General features: G+C 59.5%; 1 protein-coding gene across 5 annotated transcripts in view; it reads left to right on the forward strand.

Annotated features, from left to right (window-relative positions):
* The window catches only part of CASZ1 (castor zinc finger 1), a 233,970-nt gene that overhangs the window by 154,195 nt on the left and 59,958 nt on the right, over nt 1–19,817 (forward strand). The window contains exon 1 of one of the 5 annotated variants that reach the window (XM_032201409.1): nt 16,603–16,639. The exons of the other annotated variants lie outside the window; for them this stretch is intronic. Within the exon in view, the coding sequence (XP_032057300.1) occupies nt 16,621–16,639 (19 nt within the window). The 5' untranslated portion in view covers nt 16,603–16,620. Of the gene's footprint in view, nt 1–16,602; nt 16,640–19,817 lie in introns of those variants that run through there. 5 annotated transcript variants of the gene reach the window in all.

The raw sequence follows: 19,817 nt of genomic DNA on the forward strand, positions 1-19,817 counted from the left end.
GTCTCCATTTACCCAGTGAAGGCCTTTCTGTAGGAGATTTATTTACCCAGGCAGGGATTAATCTGCCCCTCGTGGTGTTAAGCAGGGCCCAGCCACTTCTTGCAGGGCGTGCTGCAAGGCCAGCTGGAGCTCGTAGGTGTGTTCAGCTGCTTCGGTGCTGGAGAGCAGCAGCTTGTAGGGCCAGAAAATGGGTCCCTGAGTTACCCTGCCCTGCCCATGGCCCACTGGGTCCTGATCCTTGTAACAGCGAGGGGTCTGCTGCGTCCTGCTGCAAAACGGTGTCGGGGGGGGGGACAAAGTGCACCGAAACCAGCTGCGGGTGGCACAGACACTGCTGGAGAGGAGCAAGTATTTGAGGTGCCACTTCCACCAGTTTCTCTCTGTTTTTATGGGAACAGTTTCCCACTTGCTGCTGTCGCCGAGGGCTCTCCGAGCTGGGAATCTGCGGGGTTTTCTCCTGTCAGCCATCCTCAAGCCGCGAGCCCCGGTGGCCTCTGTGGCTCTCCCTCTGCCCCCAGCTCATCCCCGTCGGCTGCCGCCTAGCCTGCAATTTAGGTTTCCCTCTGAAAAACTGGGCTGCAAGTCTCCAGAAAGTAATGAACAGTCCCACGGGAGGTGCTGCATCTCCCACCTCCGGCTGGGCGCCTTCCCTCCCTCCCAGGGCCGCCGCCGCCGTTCCCAGGGCTTGGCGAGCGCCGGTGCCACCCAGGGCTCAGCTCCCGGGGGTGCTGACGCTGCCGAGGCCGCTCTGGCCCATCCAGCTGGGGTTTGGGAGAAGCAGCGGCCGCCTCGTCCTCAGCTGCACCTCGGTGAGCAAAGAGGGGGCAGAGGAGGCTTGGCTGGGAGCAGGGGAGGGGCAGGACCTGCAGCCAAAAGTCCCACGCGGCTCCGTCTCCTCCCCTCCGGTTCAGTGCGGACGGGATCAATTTGGACGTCTTCAGCAATAAAAAATGCCGATGTCGTCCTAATTCACCAGGCCCCGAGATGACAGCAAATTTACATTTTTTAATTAAACTAGCAGCCAGTTTTTATGAGAGGGGGCTGGGTTATGCAAATCAAATGGTTGTGTACGAAAGATTAGGAGAGTTTGGGAATAAATTCCACAAATGCTAATAAAAAAAAAAAAAAAGGAGAGAGAAAATGAGAGGGGGGAGAGAGAGGGACATTGTTCCATTAGCCCCTTTTAGGCTGATTTCCCTGGGGAGGAAGCAATGGGGGGTGAGAGATGGCGGCGGCTGGCGGAGACAGGTAAAATCCATTTTGAGGATTGAGAGCCCCTCGGACCAGGACCTTGTTGCTCCGTTCCCTCTCACGGGGGAGATGGAGGCAGACAGCAATAGCAGCAGAAAAACTTGCTGCCTGTGATCCTGGTGATCCTGCGGGCTGGAAAGCCATCGGCCTCCTGCTGCAGCCCGGCCGAGGGGTGCAGGGGGGCAGGAGGACACGGCTGGGTGCTGGAACAGGACCTGGGGGCAAGGCCAGGGGGGAACAAGAGGGTCCCAAAGGGGTACCCAGAGCTTCCATGGATGGGGACAGTCCTTGGGCTGGGGGTGCTCCCCGGGGGCTTCTCCTCCTCCTCTGCATGGCTTTAGCCAAAGGGTCCTGGCCCCTGCTCTCCTCTTCTTCCCTCCTTTGTTCCCGTGGTGAGCCCAGAAAGTAAAAGATCCTACCGAGCCTTTCGGAGGAAAAGGAGTTAGAGCAAACCAAAACCATGTGCTTCACTCACATAACGTGTGCTTGTTGGGATTTCCCAAAGAATTGCTCACTTGTGGATTTGCTGCCCTCCTCTCCTGCCTCTCTCGGGATTTTCTTCCGTGGCACTTGGGAGCTAGGTGTGGTGGCCAGCTACCAGAGCGACTGTTTGCTTTGCCACGGAGAAACACAACCAGCAAATTTCTGGAGGCTGGGAAACTGCTTGAAGCTTCCAGTCCTAGGGCAGTTTCATGCTGGGAATAAAAGCTGAGCAGCCCGGGTCGGTTGGCAAGGGAGAGCGAGGGGTGGGGAGGAGCAGAGACGAGGAAAAAGGATGGGAAGCCTGAAGTCACCGGGTGCACTTCGTGGCAATCCCCTGAGGATTTGGTGCCTCACTAGAGAATTTTGCCACCCATTCTTGGTTTTGGGGTGTGAAAGGGTGATTCACCTCCGTGCACATGTTTTGCTCTCGGAGAGGTGACATTTTAGCAGGGCCTCTTGTGAAATCACTAAAAACACCGGGCTGCGCTGGAGCGTTTCTGGAGGTGCTCCCCACACCCAACACCTACGTCCCCGTCACCCCGGCCCCGCTCGCCCACGTCCACGCTCCCGGACACTCACGTGCACCGGGGCTGCTCTGGGGCTGAACTTTGCCTCCTCCAGGTGCTGGCCCAAGGCATCGCCTTCCTCCTCGCTCCTGCTCCTCTGCAGCACCGTGGCGAGGAGCGGGTCGGCGTCGGCAGCAGGAGGAGACGGGCACGGGCACTGCCCTGCACGGTGCCTGTCCCCGGGCACTGGTGGCCTTGGCACTGGGCAGGCGGGTGGGTGTGCAGGGGATTTTTGCAGAGCCAGGCTTTGGGCTGAACGGGGGCCAAGCTCAGCCCAACCCCAACCCAGGGAGCTCCAGAAAGGCCTGCGAGACGCGGCAGAGTCTGAGGCTTCTTCGGTGTGGGGTGAATAACTCCCTAATCTATAAAGTGGGCAGAATCACCCTCCCCTGAGCAGCCCAGAGCCAGGGCTGGGCGCTCCAGTGATGGAGATAAGCGAGGAGGCCTGGCTGCCGGCCACGCTGGGTGCGGGTCGGGCGCTGCGCTCCTCCCTGCAGCCGGGGCGCGGTGCCGGGGCCCTGCGAGAGCCCGGCCTGCTCCTGGCAGCACCCAGCACGGGCACCTCGGTGGCCCTGGGGCTGTGGTGGGCCCACGAGGAGGCTCCACACCTTGGAAGCGAGGCCCCTCCGCCGGGACTGGCTGGGCCAGGGCAGGGGCAGAAGCAGGAACTGTCAGCTTCCATCGCTGGGAACCCGTCAGAAGCCAGCCAGCAACACCAGCTTTTGTCTGGTCTTTCCAGAAAAACCCGGCGGGACCTGGCATCCCAGGGCATAATTTATTATGGAAAAATAAAATAATAAAGTCCCGATCCCTTTGAGGCCTGAGTCATAGAAGCATCTCCTCATTAAAGCGGCTCCACCTCTCCGCACGGCGTTTGCCAGCACCGTGCCGGGATGAATCCGCTCCCCGCCCAGGGCTGCCCCCTCCTTCTACCCGACCAGGAGCAGTGCAGGTGGCTCCACGTCTCCGGCCAGCTTCTCCCTGAGCCTCCCTCTGTGTTTTGTAGACAAACATCTTCATCTCTTCACCTCCCACCCCTTGTGCCATCAGGGCCCGGCTCCCGCGTCCCCAGCATCACGGGCGGGGGCGCGCGGTGGCTTTCCACAACTCGAAGGTTTTCCACAACTCGAAGCCTCCTTCCGAGTGGCCCCGCTGGAGCAGGGAGAGGAGAGGAAGCTGCTCCTGCAGTAATTACCATCTGCATGTCCCGAAGGCAGGCAGCAGATGTTAGCAGAGGAGGACCCAGTCGGAAGAGGGTGGGGGAGCAGAGGCTGGGGAGAGGGCCTGATTTTGGTTCGCGATTGAATATTCTGAACAGCATCTGAATATTCGTAACAGGAGCTCGGGAGGTTCTGCAGAGTTGAGCCATGTGCTTGGAAACTTTCAGAGAAAGCTCCCTCTCGCTGCGTTTTCAGGCTTTCACTTTTCTCAGACTTTCTATGTAACTCTTCTCACTAAACACCCTTCCTTTATGTCCTCCTTCGTTTCCTCCTTCCCACAGTCCCTTTGCTCTTTGTCACCCTCCTGGACTTCCCTTTCTACCTTTGAGCCTGCCTTGGTTTTCCTTTCCCCTTTTTTTTTTTTCCCCTCTCCACCTCCCCTCCATTATCTTGCTCTCTGTATTTTTCATTTCCCGATTTGTCTGTGGGCTGATATTCAGACGAGCGAACTTCTTCCAGTTAAAGGAGGTCATGAATATTACGATTTTTCTATCAAACAATGAAATATGGCTCAAATTACGCTAAAGAATAGGGCCCTTTTCATAAACCACCTGCTGTTTTTTTTGAAAGAAAGCACACAACCGCTCGCCTGTGCGCTTCAAGCAGTTGTCTCTCATCTCCACCTCGCCAGGCTTTTGCCGTTCCAGTTTTCTTCTGCTGAATTCGTTGCTCGTGGTGCCGGGAGCCTGCTCTTCCCAGGCCGCCAGCACCCAGCGAGTCTGGCTTCGGGCAGGTCGGGACAGGACGGGGCTGCTGGCAGGATCCTGGCTGCTTTGAATGATGGTTTGGGATCGTGCTTTTTTGATTGCGGTGTGTTTATTTTGGGGTTTTTATTTTTGTTTTCGACAACATTTCGGTCTGCCTCCCGGCTTGGCTGAGGGAGGGAGGTGGTGTTCAGGTGTCAGCCCCCCGGGGCACGCAGACGCACGCGGCCGCCCTGCCTTCTGCCGGCCTCGCTGCTGGGGACCTGCATCCTCGGGAGGGATGTGGCCAAACCCTGCCTCCCGAAACCTCTGGGACACGCCAGGCACTTGCTCCACAATGTCCCACATTGCCTGTGGGCCTGGCTGGGCCCTGCTGTCCCAGCAGCTTGGCCAACAAGCCCGCTGGCAGCAAGGAGCGGGGCCGTGGGGCCGTGGGACGACCAGGCAGGGGGGGTCTGTGCCCCACCAGGACTGCCACAAGCAGGCATGGGCAGCGCCAGCGGCGGGGACACCAGAGGACAGCAACTCATCTCAGACTTGTGTTTTGATTCCAGTCCAGCCTATTTATATTCATAATAGCTGCTATTTTTTCCCTAGTTACATGGACGCGTCTTGTCCTCGCTCTCCTCTGCCTTCCCCGAGCAAACCTTGCTGCTTCTCGCACGCCTGCCCTGGGCGGCGCGGAGCATCGTCCCCCTGGGGCCGAGCGCGCTGCTCCCCGGGGAGGCACGTGGGTGCCGCGCTCCCTCCCGCAGCGCCACGGCCCCGCCGCCCTCTCCCCCCGGCCCCCCGGGCAGGAGCCGCGCCGTACGCAGCCCGGGCTGTGCGAGCACGGAGTTTGTTTTGCCAGGGTGACCTGTTTAATCATCTCATTTTCTGGTGGCCGTTTATTCCTCGTTTCCACGGTTACAGCCCCATTAAGAGGAGAAGCAATAAGGCAGCGAGTCAAACAGGTAATAAAAACATTAAAGCCATGTGCGCATTGGGAGGGAGGGAGGGCGAGCCGCACGCAGCGAGACGAGACCGGCCGTGCCAGGGAGGCGGCAGGGGCGCCGGAGCCTGTGTGGCGTGGAGCCTGTGTGGCTTCCCAACCTCGGCAGGGGACCGGCTGCCAACGCGCCCCGGCAGCGTCCCGCCACGCTGCCCTCGTGCGCTGCCACTCAGGGCGGCGTTGCTGCCGTCAGCGGGCTGCGCTCGCCGGCCCCGCGCTGCTAGCGCCGAGTTAGCAGCAAGCACTTGAAGTCAGAGCGTTGCTGCAAGCCCGTGTCAGTCCAGGGTTGTGACCGTCTGGAAACGCTTGTAACTTGCGGTTTCTGTTGAGTTACTGTGATGCTGGAGGACCCAAACATTTGCTCTTAGAATAGCTCCGCGCCGTGCTCCTGCTCCGACCGCTGCCAGCGGTGCCGGTGTCCCGGTGAGCGCGGCTCTGCACGGTTTGCTGTGGCACACAGGCTGCTCAAAGCACTGCGGCCGTGCACTTGCAGCTCGGGACCCCAAAAAGCACACCCTGCTGTGGCACGACAGTGGGCACCGTGCTGGGCATCCCGCAGCCTGCAGGAGAAGCCGGGCTCCCTGGAGAGGTGTGGATGCGCCTGGGGAGCTCGGTCCCTGCTCTTGGCACAGTGGGAGCAGGCGGGGTGAAAGCCTTACTTCTCAGTTTGCCCACCCAGATGGCCAGCTGGAGGCTGAAATGATGTCGCTAAGAGTAATTTAAAAACTTCCTTGGATGCTTTTAAGTCCTAGGTTGGGATTTTCCAAATCACTTCGTGCTGGCCAAATCTCGTTTCTCTGGCGCTGGGTGCTCACCAAACACGCCGCGTCTCGGAGCAGTGAGGAAGGCTCTGGAGAGCTGCCCTGGGCTGGCGGGCATGGGCTCTTCATTTCAGACAGCCTGGGGGATGGCTCTGTCAGCTGATTTAGTAATTAAGCACAAAAATAACTCTCCAGGACTCCCTCCATGTCCCCGCGAAGGGCCCGGCAGTTCCTGGAAGTGGGGCGCGAGCGGTGTGCTCGGTGCGGGCTGCTCCCAGGGGGCGGCACGGGGAGGACGGGCAAACTTTGAGTGGCTGAAAACTGCCCGTCTGGGGGGGGGGGCTGGCTGTGGGGGGCACAAACAGGCGTGTACCCAGGGGCTGAGGGGTCCTGCCTCTGGATGGGGGGGAAGGAAAAGCAAACAAGAAAAGAGAACGAGAAAATAATCATGGAAATGCAGGGAAATGACTTAAACCCACTCCAAGTGGGTTTTACCTGCTGGCTTCCTCTGTTGCACTATCTTACCCTCTTACAGCCCCACGTTGCCCTGTTGGGATATGTTTTTTAACTTATTTATTTCTGCCATTGCTTTGGGTTTTATAGTTTCTTTTCTCCGGACTTTATCAGAAAGCATATTTGTGGTGAGCGCCTGTGAAAGGACCTGGCTCGCTGAGTAAATATTCAACGTGGAAATGAGCGGCGTGACCTTGAGGGGGGGGAGAGGGAGGAAAGCTAGGAGAAATTCACAAAAAGCTGCAAAAGAAAAAAGTCAGGAGAAAGGAGGAGAAGGGAAAAAAAATCCAGAAGGCCTGGACGGGCTGGGAGAAGTCGCAAAGGTGGGGAACATTTGGGAATATTTGGGTCTTTGGGTTCCCGCGGCGGTTGGCCACGTAGCGTTACATGTCCCGGAGAGGCCCGGTCCTCAGCCGTGCCGAGCAGTGACACTTTGAAAAATAGGCCCATTTAAGGTGCCTCGAGTTGGGCAACAAAAGTCAGTAGTCACTTTAGCTCATCTTGGCCCGCGTTCAGGAGGGTGAATTTTATCCTTGGCGCGAGGCCAGCGGGAGGCCTGCGCGCTGTTCCCGTTCCCAGAATAGGACTCGGGGTGGCTCCTGGACCTCGTGGGTCCTTGGGGCAGGGGCACGTGTCCCTGTCACCGGGCTCTGGACGAGTGTCTGCCGCATCCCTGCTGGAGACCGAGGTGTAAAGCCTGCGCTCTGGGCTTCCAGAACCGCTGCATTTGGCTCCAGCCTTCCCACCTCCCTACTGGAAGATCTCAGCTGCCTTTAAAAACCAAACTGCAGGGGCAGGAGCGAAACGAGCTGGCTTGCAGCAGTTTTACTTTTTTGTTTTTTCTGTACGGGATGTTCCTCTAGCGTGTCCTTAGTGTCTTGATGACCACAGCAGTGGGAAGCCCCTCGGCCCTGCAGCTGCAGCCAGCAGTGCAGCTGCCCCGTTGAGCTGGGCACGATGCGGCTCCGAGCATCGCAGGAGGAGAAACCCCTGCGTGTGTCCCCGGGCTCCTGGCACCTTCCGCTGCCTTTGGGGGTCTGCATGCCCAAAGGACACTTTGGGCCCATTTAGGTTCCCCTCCCAGCTCCTCGTAGTGTCGTTTCTTCAGCTCCTCGTAGTGTCGTTTCTTCAGCTCCCCAAACTCTCTTAATTTCCAAGAGGGGAAGTCTGACTTCACTGGCATCAGCACTTCGACGCGGCGCGCACTGAGCTAAGCAGTTGGGAGCGTGGGGCGAGGAGCGTGCTGAAGCCAAGCCCACATTTGTGTTGAGACAGCACTGCTAAAACGGGAGGGCTGCACTAGTCACCTTTACACGCACATCTTCGAATTTTTCTTAATTTGGGTGGAGAAATTATTTATTTTCAGCACAGAATTAGATTTTTCCCGCTCCTGTGGGTGAGCCCTGCTGCTCTTGTGGATTCCTGTCCAGTTGGGGTGCATGAGACAGTCGGGAAAAGCCTTGTCTAGGGATGACCTCGAAGTAATTCCCCTCACAGCGTGCCGTGATGTCAGCCAGGCAGCGTGCAGCCAGCCTGACAGGGGGGGGAAAATGGCATAAAAACAGGGCAGGGGGCCGGGGCTCTGAGAGCAGCCGGAGCAAAGTCACCAGCGCGAGTGCCAGGGCGAGGAACTGCAGCCGCACGTTTAACAGCTTTGGATGTTTGCTTTCGTGTGACAGTTGCTGTTCAAGCAAACAGATCGGAGAATTCCAGGCTTGCAGGGATTTCGGGGATTTTGTTAGCCGTGTGTGTGTCGGATCCCTTCGGCACGGGGTGGGCGTGCGGGGCCGGGGGGGCAGCGAGGAGGGCCAGGAGCCTCGCCAAGCCTCCCCTCCGCTCCTGTCTGCATTCCCTGTCCTGCAGCCCGCAGACTGGCCTCACTGGTCTCCCAGCAGCGTCTCTTGGTGCAGACCAGCCCCCTGCCCCGTGCCCTGCCCCGTGGCACCGAGTGTCCCCGAGCAGCCCGGCCGGGGACCCCGCAGGACGGAGGGCGCCGTGCCCCTGGCCCTGGGCTCTGCTGACGCTGCCCGTGGGCAGAGCCGTGTTTTCGTGGCTTCTCCTCCAAAAGGAAAGCCTGCAAGGGGTGAGGGGCAGACTCCTCGCAGCGAAGGTGTTAACAAATAGCAGGTGATTAAACATGACAAGCAGTGACATTTCTGTGTGGGGTTCTCAGTACCAGCAATGCCAAGAATGAAGCTATAAACCCTGACATTTTGTGTTATGCACTGAGGTTTTTAATAGACATCTTTCTCTCCCTCCCCCCTGTTTGTTTCTCTGACTCCTTTTTTCTCCTCCGTCCCTTTCTCCCGTCCCCTCTGCTCTCCCCCCCTGCCCTCCCACCCCCCCCTCCCCACCCCAAGCGCCCCTTTCCCTCGCTGCCCCTCTCTCCGCCACGCTCCCCCCCCACCCTGCGCTTCTCCTTTCGTCCCTCCCTCCCTCCCTGCTTCTCCTGCCGACACTTGCCGAGCTTTCTCTCCCCTCGCAGCCTCCTTCCCTAACTCCTCTCTTCCTCCCTGCCTGTCCCTGCCATATGCACAGCCTCTCGCAGCCGCTCTCTCCCGCCCGCGCTCCCTCCCCGGGCTGCGCGCCCGCCGCTCGCAGCGCTGCCGCTTCCCCCGCTGCTGCTGCGTCTCTCACATGCTCTCGCACTTGCTCTTTTCTTCCCCTGCTTCCCCTTCTCTCGCTCCTCTTTGTCTCCGTGCCTCCCCGCTGCTGTCATCCTCCCTCTGTCTGTTCTTTTCCACTCTCTCCCTCCCTTCCCCGGCTCTTTTTGGGGCCTGATGTAAGTCGCTAACCGCGGGCAGCCGGGCCAGTTGCTTGTCAGGGAGCAGGTGTCCCACCCCTGAGTGATGTTTTTGTTAATAACATTTTTGCACTGACTCAGAAGCCGGCGTTTTGGAGATCGCTTGTTGCTTGTTGTTTTTTTTTTTTTTCTAATGTCCGGGAGCTGAGCAGGCCGTGCTTTTGGGAACAGTTGCCGGGTTTGTGCTAAAAGGACCGCAGCAGTTGTTGTGCTGAGCGAGAAGCCTCGGAACAACTGCAGATTCCCTCCCGCTCATCCGGCCTGTCCGTCCGAAGGGCGTTTGGAGGTGACGCCCGACGTGCCGGCCCCTCGTGGCCGCCTCTCCTTGGAGCCACGGGATCGAGGTGCCCGTGCCCTGGGATGGGAAAACCTCCCCTCGCCTGCCCTGCTGGTACGGGGCACGAAGTGAGCGCAGTGCCGCGGGCAGGGGGCATCTGGACACGGAGCTCTGCTCCGCGTGGGTGTCTCAGCTGGCTGCTGGCCCCTGGGGAGGGTCCTCAAGGAGCTCCCTGGGGTCTCGATGGCTTCCAGCCCATCCCCTCATGTCCGTGCTGAGAGCACCCGGGGCCGGCGAGGGGCTGCGGTGGGTGGGCAGCGAGGCCGGGGCTGGGGCAGCGCCCACGAGGAGGTCACAGGGCCCCGGTGCAAAGGGCTCAGCAGGTATTTGAAGCGACTCCAAGCTAAACTGCAGCTGGAGCCCGGGTGTTTTCTCTTCCTTGACTCTGCTGGCGCTCTAAAAATCAAAATACTTCCCCCCCGAAGGCTTCGCCTTCCCATAAAAGTGCCTCTCCCGCCCCGTCCGCCCAGGTTGTATCGATCCGGCACCACAGACGGTGGCTGCAGCTCGAGTTGCCAAGTAGGGCAGATCGATAGAGACTTGCTGTGGGATTTTTGGCAGCTGGGGCATCCATTTGTCCCTCCTCCCCTCCCACCTTCCCTCCAGGAAGCCGCCGGTGTCACGCTGAAAGCAGGTGGAGCTCAGCCCTGTCCTTAACTCCTCGTCCTTCCCCATCCTCCTGGTGGCCCCCGCCTTCACCTCGTGTCCTGGGGGGATCCCCGCGGGCAGGATCTGTCCCGTAGTGCGAGCACAGCCCTCTCCATCTCACTATCCCCTGGTGGGGCTCCCCGAGGGGCAGGAGGGCAGGAGGCAGCGTGTGGCTGTGCCGCCAGCCGTCCTTAACCCAGGGCCAGCTCCTGGCTGCCGAACCTCTGACAGGTGCCGAGCGCCGCGCGCGGTGCAGTTAATGAAATGAGTATTTCGGGGAGAGGGGAGGGGGGGGGGGAGGGAGGCTCTGTACTGCACCCTGGGGCCCTGGGTTTATTAATGGTGACCTGCCATTAAAGACTAAAGTGCTAACCTGGTCATATTTAGCAGCTTTCAATGGTATCCCAGCGGCCTCCGCTTGCAATATCGAGCCCTGCCTTCCCCCCGCAGCCCCAGGCCGGCAGGAGCTGACTCCGGAGTTTTCTCCGCTGCGATGGGTCTGGTGGGCAGTGCCGAGGAGCCTGCTGGATGGACGGACAGATGGACGGACAGAATGACCCTCTCCCTGCTGCCAGGGCTTGGCTGGGCCCGGGGAATGCAGGGCTCGAGGCTGAGAGCTCCAGGTCAGAGCCCGGGGCTGCTCCCGTGGCCACGAGCCCTCCTGCACCCGGCCACGAGGGGCTTGGGGACGCCGAGCACGGGGAGATGTCCCCCGTGGGGATGGCAGTGGCTGGGCACTGCAGTGACAGGCGCTTGAGAAAGGTGCTGGGGGCTGCTGCTGGTCCCAGCAGGGATCAGTGTTCGCAGAGGGAAAAAAAAAAATATAAAAAAAAAAAAGGCCCCCGAGTGTCCTCGGAGCTGATTCTGCTCTCCATGGCTCCCCAGAAGCCAGCCCCTGCTCGGCTCCGTGTGCCAGCTGAGATGCTTGCCTTCCCTGATCACTTCTTCCTGGATTAAAAACTCAGCCTGGAGCGTTTTTGCCTTGTGTTGCTGCGGGAGGGAGGCTCGCTGGCAGCTCCGTGCGGTGCCGAGCGGGAGCGGGCGGGGAATCCCCCGGCACGGCCAGCTCCTGCTCCCCGCACCGCATCACCGGGGCTGAGGGCACGCCGAGCCAGTCCCTAGGGGATTTCTCCCTCTTTATCGAGCCCCGTGAGCCGCAGCTCATCCATCCCCTCATCCCGTCCTGCGGGCACGTTTCTCAGCGTGGGCTTGGGGCCATTCCCCGGCAGAGCCAGCGAGGGCAGGGGCCTGGTTCCAGCGCCGAGCTCCGGCCCTCGCAGGCTCGCAGCAGGACGAGTGGCGGCTTGGCAGCCAGGCTGGGGGCAATCCTCGCTCGCTCCGTTGGCTCCGCGCCCCGGCTGATCCGGAGCCAGGTTCGCTGTAATCCCTACATCCTGTTGCAGGTCCTTAATCAGCTGGAACCGGCCTGGAAAAAAAAAAAAAAGCAACCAAAAACCCCAACCCCAACGTGCTGTGGTTAGCGGGGACGGGCTGCAGCAGCCGTGTAGGGCTGGGGGCAGAGGGAAGGAGGTGCTGGGGGGCTCAGCGGGACCCCAATGCTGTTCCCCTGCTCTGGGTTTCAGGCATCAATTCCCCCTTTTTTTTCACCCCTCCATCCCAACCGGGGATGCCACCCCCTCGACCAAGCTGGGAAAGTCTCTGGGTTGTTGTTGGGTCGTGGTTTTCTTTTTTTTTTTCCTTTTTCTTTTTTTTTTTTTTTCCCCCGTTTAATGCATAGAATAACACTGATGGGTCTGAACAGCTCCAGCCAGGCGACGAGGGGAAAGAATAACAAGCTCCTGGATGTCAGGCGAAATTATGGGCCATCGCTATTTAGGGTGAGTCTGGTGGATTTAGGGCCTCTCTGTTCTATTGTCCCGGCTGCTCTGAGCATTGGAGCAGGCGAGACACAAGTCGGGAATTTCATCGCGGGGCACGTGCAGGGCAAGGACGCTCCTGAGCCTTTCCGGGGCTGAACAGTGGTGGTGAGGGACAGGGGACGGTGTTGGATGACCAGGCAGTGGGATGGGGCACCGGGAGGAGGTAGATGTGGTGGTCCTGGAGTTTTAGGAGCTCGCCAGGAGCACGCAGAGCTTGGTGTCCCCTCCTTGTGCCTCGGTGATTCCCCCGTCAGCCCCCAGCTGCTCTTCGGCCTCGTGTGAAGCAGTCAGGGAGGTCGTCATGGGAAAGGCAGTGCCCAAATGGACACGTGGCACGGGGCTTGGGGGTTTGGGGGCTTTCTCTAGGGCTGCTTTTGGTGCTGCTGCTGCAGCCGGGGCTGGCACCGTGCTCGCGCGGGCTGCCAGGTATTAGGGGGAAGGGCCCAGACAGCGGCGTAAGGGAACACCGAGAGGATGAGGAAAGCGTGATACGAGCGGGTCGGCCCTGGGAAAGTGAAGCCTGCCCGAGCCCTGAGCAGGGCGGATCCTGAGCTTCCAGATTTTGGCAAATACACCGTGTCCCATGCCAGGGTGGGGAGGAGTTGCGGAGCGTAAGAAAGCCGCGCTTGCCCGGCGTCAGCCTCGCTCGGCAGGGTGAATTCTTTGCTTCTTTGGGGCTCTTTTTATTTGACCGGATTAAAAAGCCTATTTGAGTTTCTTAAACCATTTAATCTAAAATCCCCAGGTAGATGCGCCATTGGATTCAGTTTTAAGCTTATAAACAAAATAGGTCTGTGTTTGCCTCTTGGTTTTGCTGCAAAGCGGCGCGGGGTTGACCTGTCCTCCCTGCGGCGGGCAGGCCCTGGGCTCCTCACATTTGGGAACCCCCTGAGCTGCCACCGCCTCCCTGTGGCTCCAGGAGCCAGGGCCAAGCTCCACCAGCCACGGTGAGCGACCAGCACGGTTCCCAGGGCTTTGTGCCCCCGTAAAATGCAGCAAAAGCCATTGCTTTGGTAAAAACCGTAGGGAGATGGGGAAGGAGGAGGCTGCAGGAGAGCGGGGAGGATGGGAGGGACGCGTGCTGCAGCGTGACACCGGCGTGGGCCGGGTGATGCCTCCCGATGCCCTCAGTCCTTGCAGAGGAGCTGCTGCTCCTCCTCCACGCCCGGCTCCTCCCTGGGCTTGCTCCTGCGCCCGGCCTCTCTGCTCCCCTGGGGTTCTTGTCGCCCTGCCAGCTCCGCACGGCTTTATGGCCGCCACTCCCTGCGCTTCTCAGGAGGGTTTTGTGGACACGGGACCAGTTGGGGCTGCTCTGAGACGGGCCGAAGTGGGACAGCTCATGGTTTGGGTTGGCAGGAGAGAGGTGCTAGAGGCACGCCGAGGCTCCGCGGGCAGCGGTTGTGCTCCGGGTAGCAGCCGGTGCCAGCGGCTCCAAGGGGAGGCACCAAGCCCTGCAGCGGGCAGATCCAGGGGGATCTACCCCTGCATCTTCCCCCACACCCTCTCCATGCACCCAGCAGGCAGATCCAAGGGGCTCTGCCCCCTCATCCTCCCCAAACCCTGTCCACGCGTCCCACAGAGGCGGCGATGCCCTCGGTGTGCGCGGTGACGGCGCCGAGCTCCGTCCCAGCGTGGCCACGGGAAGGCAGAGCAGGGGGTCTCCTGCATCCCCGGCTCACGAGGAGATGCTCTGCAGGAGGTGGTGGCCAGAAGAAGGATTCTCCTTCTCCCCCACCTCTCCCGAGGAACCAGAGGCAGACAGAGGGACGGGCGTCTGTCCGGTGGCAGCCCGAGCAGGAGGGAGCCCTCCTGGCTTTGCCGAGGGAGCCTCTTTCTATATGGAAATGAAGAATTTAGGCTAATGGAGCTCAACCATCTCTAATTTTGCGATGGCAGGAGGATTTTGATTGAAAGTAATTAAGCAAGCTAGCTGTAAAATTAATTAAAGCAAAAGGGGGGGATTTTTTTATTGGATTGGATAGCGATATAGCGGCTGTCAAATGGGGGACGGATGGGGGTGACCTGAATTCTCTGCCCTCCCTCCTCCCACTCGGGACGTTTATGTCACTTTAATCTCCTTACAGCGGCTGGTGTGCATTTGTTTGAAATAATCAAGGAAATATGGTCAGAAATTGTCAGCTTTCAGATCTAATTTACCTGACAGCCCTGCGCGGACCAGTAAGCCTCTGTGTGCGTGTGTGTGTGCGGTGCATGCGATGCTGTGGGCGTGGAGGGCTCCTCGCCTCCCTTCTCCCCCCCTTTCCCCGTTTTCCTTCACCCCGTCTTCGCTCGATTCCCAGCAAAATTACTTCTGGTGCAGCTGGGACCACCTGGCACCCCCCAGGAAAAGGAGACAAGTTGGAGAATTTTCCTGCGGTCCCTTCTCCACCCTCCCCCTTCCCATCGCTGCCTCCTCCCAGCCTGCTGCCTCATCCTTGCACCATAACCAGCTTTAGGGTTTAGGCAATATAGGATTAGGGGAGGTGGCTGTAATTCTTTATTCCAGATGGCTGGCAACTGCTAAACCCACTGTCACAAGCACCGGGTTATAAAAATACTTAAATTAGGCCCTTTGTTCCAGCCCCCGGCCCTGCCAAGTGGCGCTCCCGGTGTCCTGCCGCAGCTCGGCTCGCCCCGCATGGGTGGGGACGCTGAGTCGAGGCGGTGCTGGTGCTGGGAAGAGGAGGCTCAGGGCTCACACCTACCTGGATTCCCTCGCTCAGCTCCATCTGCTTCTTTTTGCCGTCAGCACTTCAAGAGAGCTCCGGCAATAGGCAGAGCGAGGCACGACGTGGTGTCGTCGCAGGTGAAGGTCCTGAGCCCGGGAGGTGCCAGGGCCACGGCTCCGAACGTCCCACGAGGGAGCCTGCTCTTCTCGGGGACCCAGCTTTCCCCCTGTCCCTAACCCTACAAGAACCTGGTGGCCTTGGCCCAACTCTTTGCAACACGGGGAGGGAAGGCGGCTGCCATAGGGTCAGCGTTTCCTCCGAGCCACTGCAGTGCTTCACATCTGCCTTGCTAGGTCGGCTGTCAGGGTTATTATTTATTATTTATTATTGTTCATTAAGTGCTGACAGAGTTGGGGCTTTTGTTTGTTTTGTTTGGGTCTCCATTTAGAGGCCTTCGCTGCGGCAGCCTCCAGTGCCAAGACTCGAGGCGCTTTTACAATTACAGCCGTGATCCTATTGTATTGTTTATGTAATGACTCTCAATCCCGAGGGATTCGGCAGCCTGTCTTCAACCCAGGCACCCAGCACCTGGCAGGGAGAGGGCAGGGCAAAGGCTGGCCCCAATGCCCAGGGAAATCTCCGGGCTTGGCGTGCTAGGGGATGGTTAATGCGCAGACAGATCAGGCCGGCCCTCGCGGCGAGGACTCACACGCAGGGAGGGCGATTAAGCTGCTTCAGATGATCCATCCCCTCCACGGCTCAGCCCTGATGCTCTGCCTGCTGGATGTCACCCATGCGGTGAGCTGGGCGCCCAACCCTTGGGCCAGCACCCATGGGTGCTCCCCGAGCATCCCCAAACACTTCAGCCCCTGCAGAGAGACTTCCACCCCGTTAGGTGGCTGGGTGGGGGCCCCCCTGCAGCTCCCAAATCGGCTGATGCGTGCAGGACGTGGTGTATCCATGCCATGCTGTGGTGGGTGAGGAGCTCATCACCACGATTCCCAGTTTTATTCCCATCCCTGCCACCGATCCGCTTCGTATCCGGAGCCTCGCAAAGGCGTAGCGCCGTGCCAGTGCGTCCTCATCAGCGTAATGGGTATAATTAGGCGGCCCTGATTGAAGATAGTGCTGAGGGCTGAGTGTGCCAGCAGACTTGCTGCTGGTGGTGAGAAGCCCTTTCCAAAAAAAAAAAAAAAAAAAAGGAGGCAAGACCCAGAGCGTAGAGCGCTAGTTCCCACATGGCATTGCAGATATATGGAGTACAATCTCTGATGGATCGGGATCTGCTGCCCCAAATGGAGCACTGCCCTCCCCGCAACCCAGCAGGAGCAGCGTTAGGTGCGGGCCGAGCGCCCCAAAGTGTGCACCCAGCCAGACACGGGGAGCACGGGATGGGGCACCGCCGATCCCCGGTGCTAAGTGCAAGTACCACAGAACGCAGTATCGGGAATAGCCTCAATAATGCCATGGCCGGCTGGCTGAAAGGGAGCTCGAGTTCTGGGACGTGGACCAGGCTACCAGTGATAATGGTATCTGAAGGCAGTGGTGTCTGGAAGCGGGGTCATACTGTGCTGGCTGCTCCTATTTCCTTCTGCAGATTGCAAGACAAGATGACTAAGAGTGCATTAGATAATTTTCTAACATAACATTCCCTACAGGCAGTTACTGGCATTGCTGTAGAGACGTCCTGAGCACCGTGTTGGAAAGAAGTGCACAATTTCTTTCTGCCTTGTGACAATGCTTGAGACCCCCGTGCGGAGCCGTGCCCCGTTCTGACTGCAAGGCTCCTTAGACATGGCTGAGGAAAATGCACGTGAGTGCTGCCCCGGGGCCCCCTCTCCCCTTGTTTTACACCTCCTCGTCCCTGCTCACCACACAGCCCCTCGCTGCCCCCAGCACGGCCAGGAGCTGCCGGAGCGTGTCCTGGCGCCGGGTGGACGGGGCGAGAAGTTTGGAGCTGGGTGGCGTGCCCGTTCCTCTCGGTTTGATGTGCGTGGGGTTGGAGAGCCATAAGCTCAGCTTTCCCATCGCTGTCAGCTAGGGAAATCATTCCTCTGAGCTCCGCGGAGTGACATGAGCAGCGGAGCAGGCGGAGGGGGGGGGGAAGCCTGGCGGGTCTGGTGGAGGAGAGCCGAGGCACCGGGCTGAGAGCGTCGGGGGTGGTTGACACGTCTGGGGGTGGAGGTGAGCCGCTCGTCCTCAGTCTGGGCCAGCACAGCCCTGCAGAGAGCAGACAGGCAGCTCAGCTCACAGCAGGTCGGAGAAACCTTGAAACCTCCAAAGAGGGGACGATCAGGGACGAGGCACAGCAGAGACACAAGGAGCTGAAGCTCCCGGGGGGCTGTGGAGCTGCTGCCCCTCGGCAGGGTCTGGCTGCTGCCCCGTGCACCCTGTGGGTAGCGAGGGAAGGAGGCAGAGCTGGAGGCGCCAGTCCCCAGCGTCTTCCAGGCAGAGGTTGCCCTGCTTGCAGTGGATTCGGGGGCTTTCTGCAGGAACTGTCTCCACGGGCAGGTCTGAACAAGCCGGTCAAGTTACTCGTAATTTCCACCAAGAAAATAGAAACCCTGAAATAGGAGGGTTGGGGCGAAGAGGGGATGGCGTGGCTGGCTGAAAGCAGCAGCCGAGCCCAGGTGGGTGCTAACAGGGTGCACCGGGGTCCTGCAGTGCATGGCCATGTCGGAGCAGGACTGAGGACAGAATTTTTGGGGACAGCCTGGGTGGGGAAGCTGCCCCGGACGGGGAGGACAGCCCCGTGCCACGCTTGCAGCTCATCCGCTGGGACCCACTTGGAACCCAGGGGTGTGGGAGGAGAGCATCCATGGGTCCCCCTCCTTCCATCTCACCTCCTCCCTGGAGCACCAGGCAAGTTTATCAATTTACACCAGAACGCAGGGAAATCAGGGAGGTTGCCAAGGTCTTGGCTTCATTAATTCTGAACCTGGCGATGGCACCCGCTCGCGGGGCTGCTGCTACTAGTGCAGGCTCGCCTCGCGGCTTATTAAAGCTGCACCTGAAACCAGGCTGAATTCAGCCCTGTGCCGTCTGATTCCCCGTGTCCCTCACTCCCTTGGTGCCTGGAAAACAGCTTATTAAAGCTCACCATTGGTAATTGCCTGGGAAGTCACATTTTTAACGCTTTCCTCTGGTTCTTGAGAGCTGAAGAGCTGAGCTGTTGCCTTTCCCAGACCGCGGGGTAAATAAACCGTGTTGGTGGTTATTTGCGGGTGATAATGGAGAGATGGAAACCCCTGAGCTGCTGGGGGTAGAGCGAGCCCCGTTGGGTCCGAGGAGCTCCAAACGTGCCTTGTTTCTTGGTCCCCGTGCCCTAAAGCAGCACCACAGAAACAAGGCACCGGGTGCACCATCGGGGGGGCACCGGCAGAGGAACCCAAGAGAAGGGATGGGCTGCCCGGACTGCTCTAGCACCAAGTCAGTGGTGTCTGGGGATGTTTTCAGTGCAGGATGAGTGTGCAGGACTAGTGCTCACTCGGGTGATGTGTCCTGGAGAGATAGGGGACATTTGGGGCATCCCGTGTGGGTGCTGTTGCAGCAGGCAGAGCGGCTGCAGCTCCAGCAGAGTCAGCACCGGGGGGCTCAGCCTCCTCCTGCACCCCAGCAGGGCAGAGCAGGGGATTTTTAGGGGAAGGCTTGATGGGAGCAGGGTGGAGGCAGCACTCCCTGAGCTCACACCATACAGGAGATCCTCCTGCAGGGAGCTGTCGTCGTGTTTGCAAACTGCGCGGTGGCACCGGGGGAGATGCAGCAAACACGGGGCCGCACTGAGTCACCCCGCGGGGGGACAGCCAGCGAGCACCGCGAGCTGCTGAGGCAAACATGGGCGAATCGTTACAATAGGCACCAAAAATATCTTCACATGAGATCTTTCTGCATTGCTGCGTGTTGGGTAACGGGGAGGGCCGGCAACCTAAGCCGAAACCCTGCCCACGTGCTCCAGAGCTCATCCTGGGCAAGGCGAGCGACTGGCTCGGGAAGGAAGCAGGAGGAGAAGTGGTTTTGCTCCTGCGGGAGCCCCGGTGAGCCACGAGGCTCCCCACGAGGCCGGCTTGCAGCAGGAGCGGCCCCAAAATTGCTCACGTGCTGGTGACCATGGGGTCCCCAGCACGGGGCAGCTCCTGGGGGGCTCCCTGCAGCCATCTCCCCAAAGCCCAGGCCTGCCCTAAGGGACCCAATTCCCAAAACCCCAATCCTGGGGGCTCATCCAAAGGAATCTCAGCAGAGGCAGAGCGCAGGGAGGCTCCCGGCTGCACATCCCCAGGGCTGGTGGAGTCCCCGTCCCCCTGTCCTGCTGCCCGTGCCCCCCCTGCACCCTCACACGGGGCTGGGGTCGTGCCGTGGCCCCGGCCCCCTCCTGGCTCGGAGCTCCCGAGCTCTCCCCTGGTTTTTCACAGCCTTTTTTTTTTTTTTGCTGCCAGCGCAGGGCACTGAAAAGTGCTGGCACTGCCAAAAACCCTGTGTGCACTACGACTCCCCAAACATCCCTTTATTTTTATTGTTCTGTTAATTACTGTTTAAACTTTAATAAGTCACTTCGTCAGGAGGGGGGACCTGCAGTGAGGTTTCTGTGCAAACACTGGGCCCGGCGGTGACTCTGGTGTAACATAACCCTTTATACAATGTGGGAATGTTTAGACTGTAACAGAAACTTGTTATTTTAATGACAGTTAAAGGGGAAAAAAAAAAAAAAAAGAGAAAGAAAGGAGCGAATGAAAAAAGGGAAGCGGGTTTGTTGGGGAAATGGCTCATCTCAATCTCGCTGTCTGGCCTCTTTTCTCCCGGCCCTAACGGCAGCGGGGTGAGCAGCTTTTATTTTATGGCTGCTGCCGAACCGGCCCCGTTCCCAGCGATGCCCCGCGCTCCTCCTGCCCGCGGTCCCCTCAGCTCCACGGGCAGGAGATGCTGATGGAAGCAGCAGGGCTGGCTGTTGCTCGGAGGCAGCAGCAGATGCCTAAAGCCAATTTGAGCTCCGTCTA

The sequence above is a fragment of the Aythya fuligula genome, chromosome 21 (genome assembly GCF_009819795.1).
Source record: "Aythya fuligula isolate bAytFul2 chromosome 21, bAytFul2.pri, whole genome shotgun sequence".
Taxonomy (NCBI): domain Eukaryota; kingdom Metazoa; phylum Chordata; class Aves; order Anseriformes; family Anatidae; genus Aythya; species Aythya fuligula.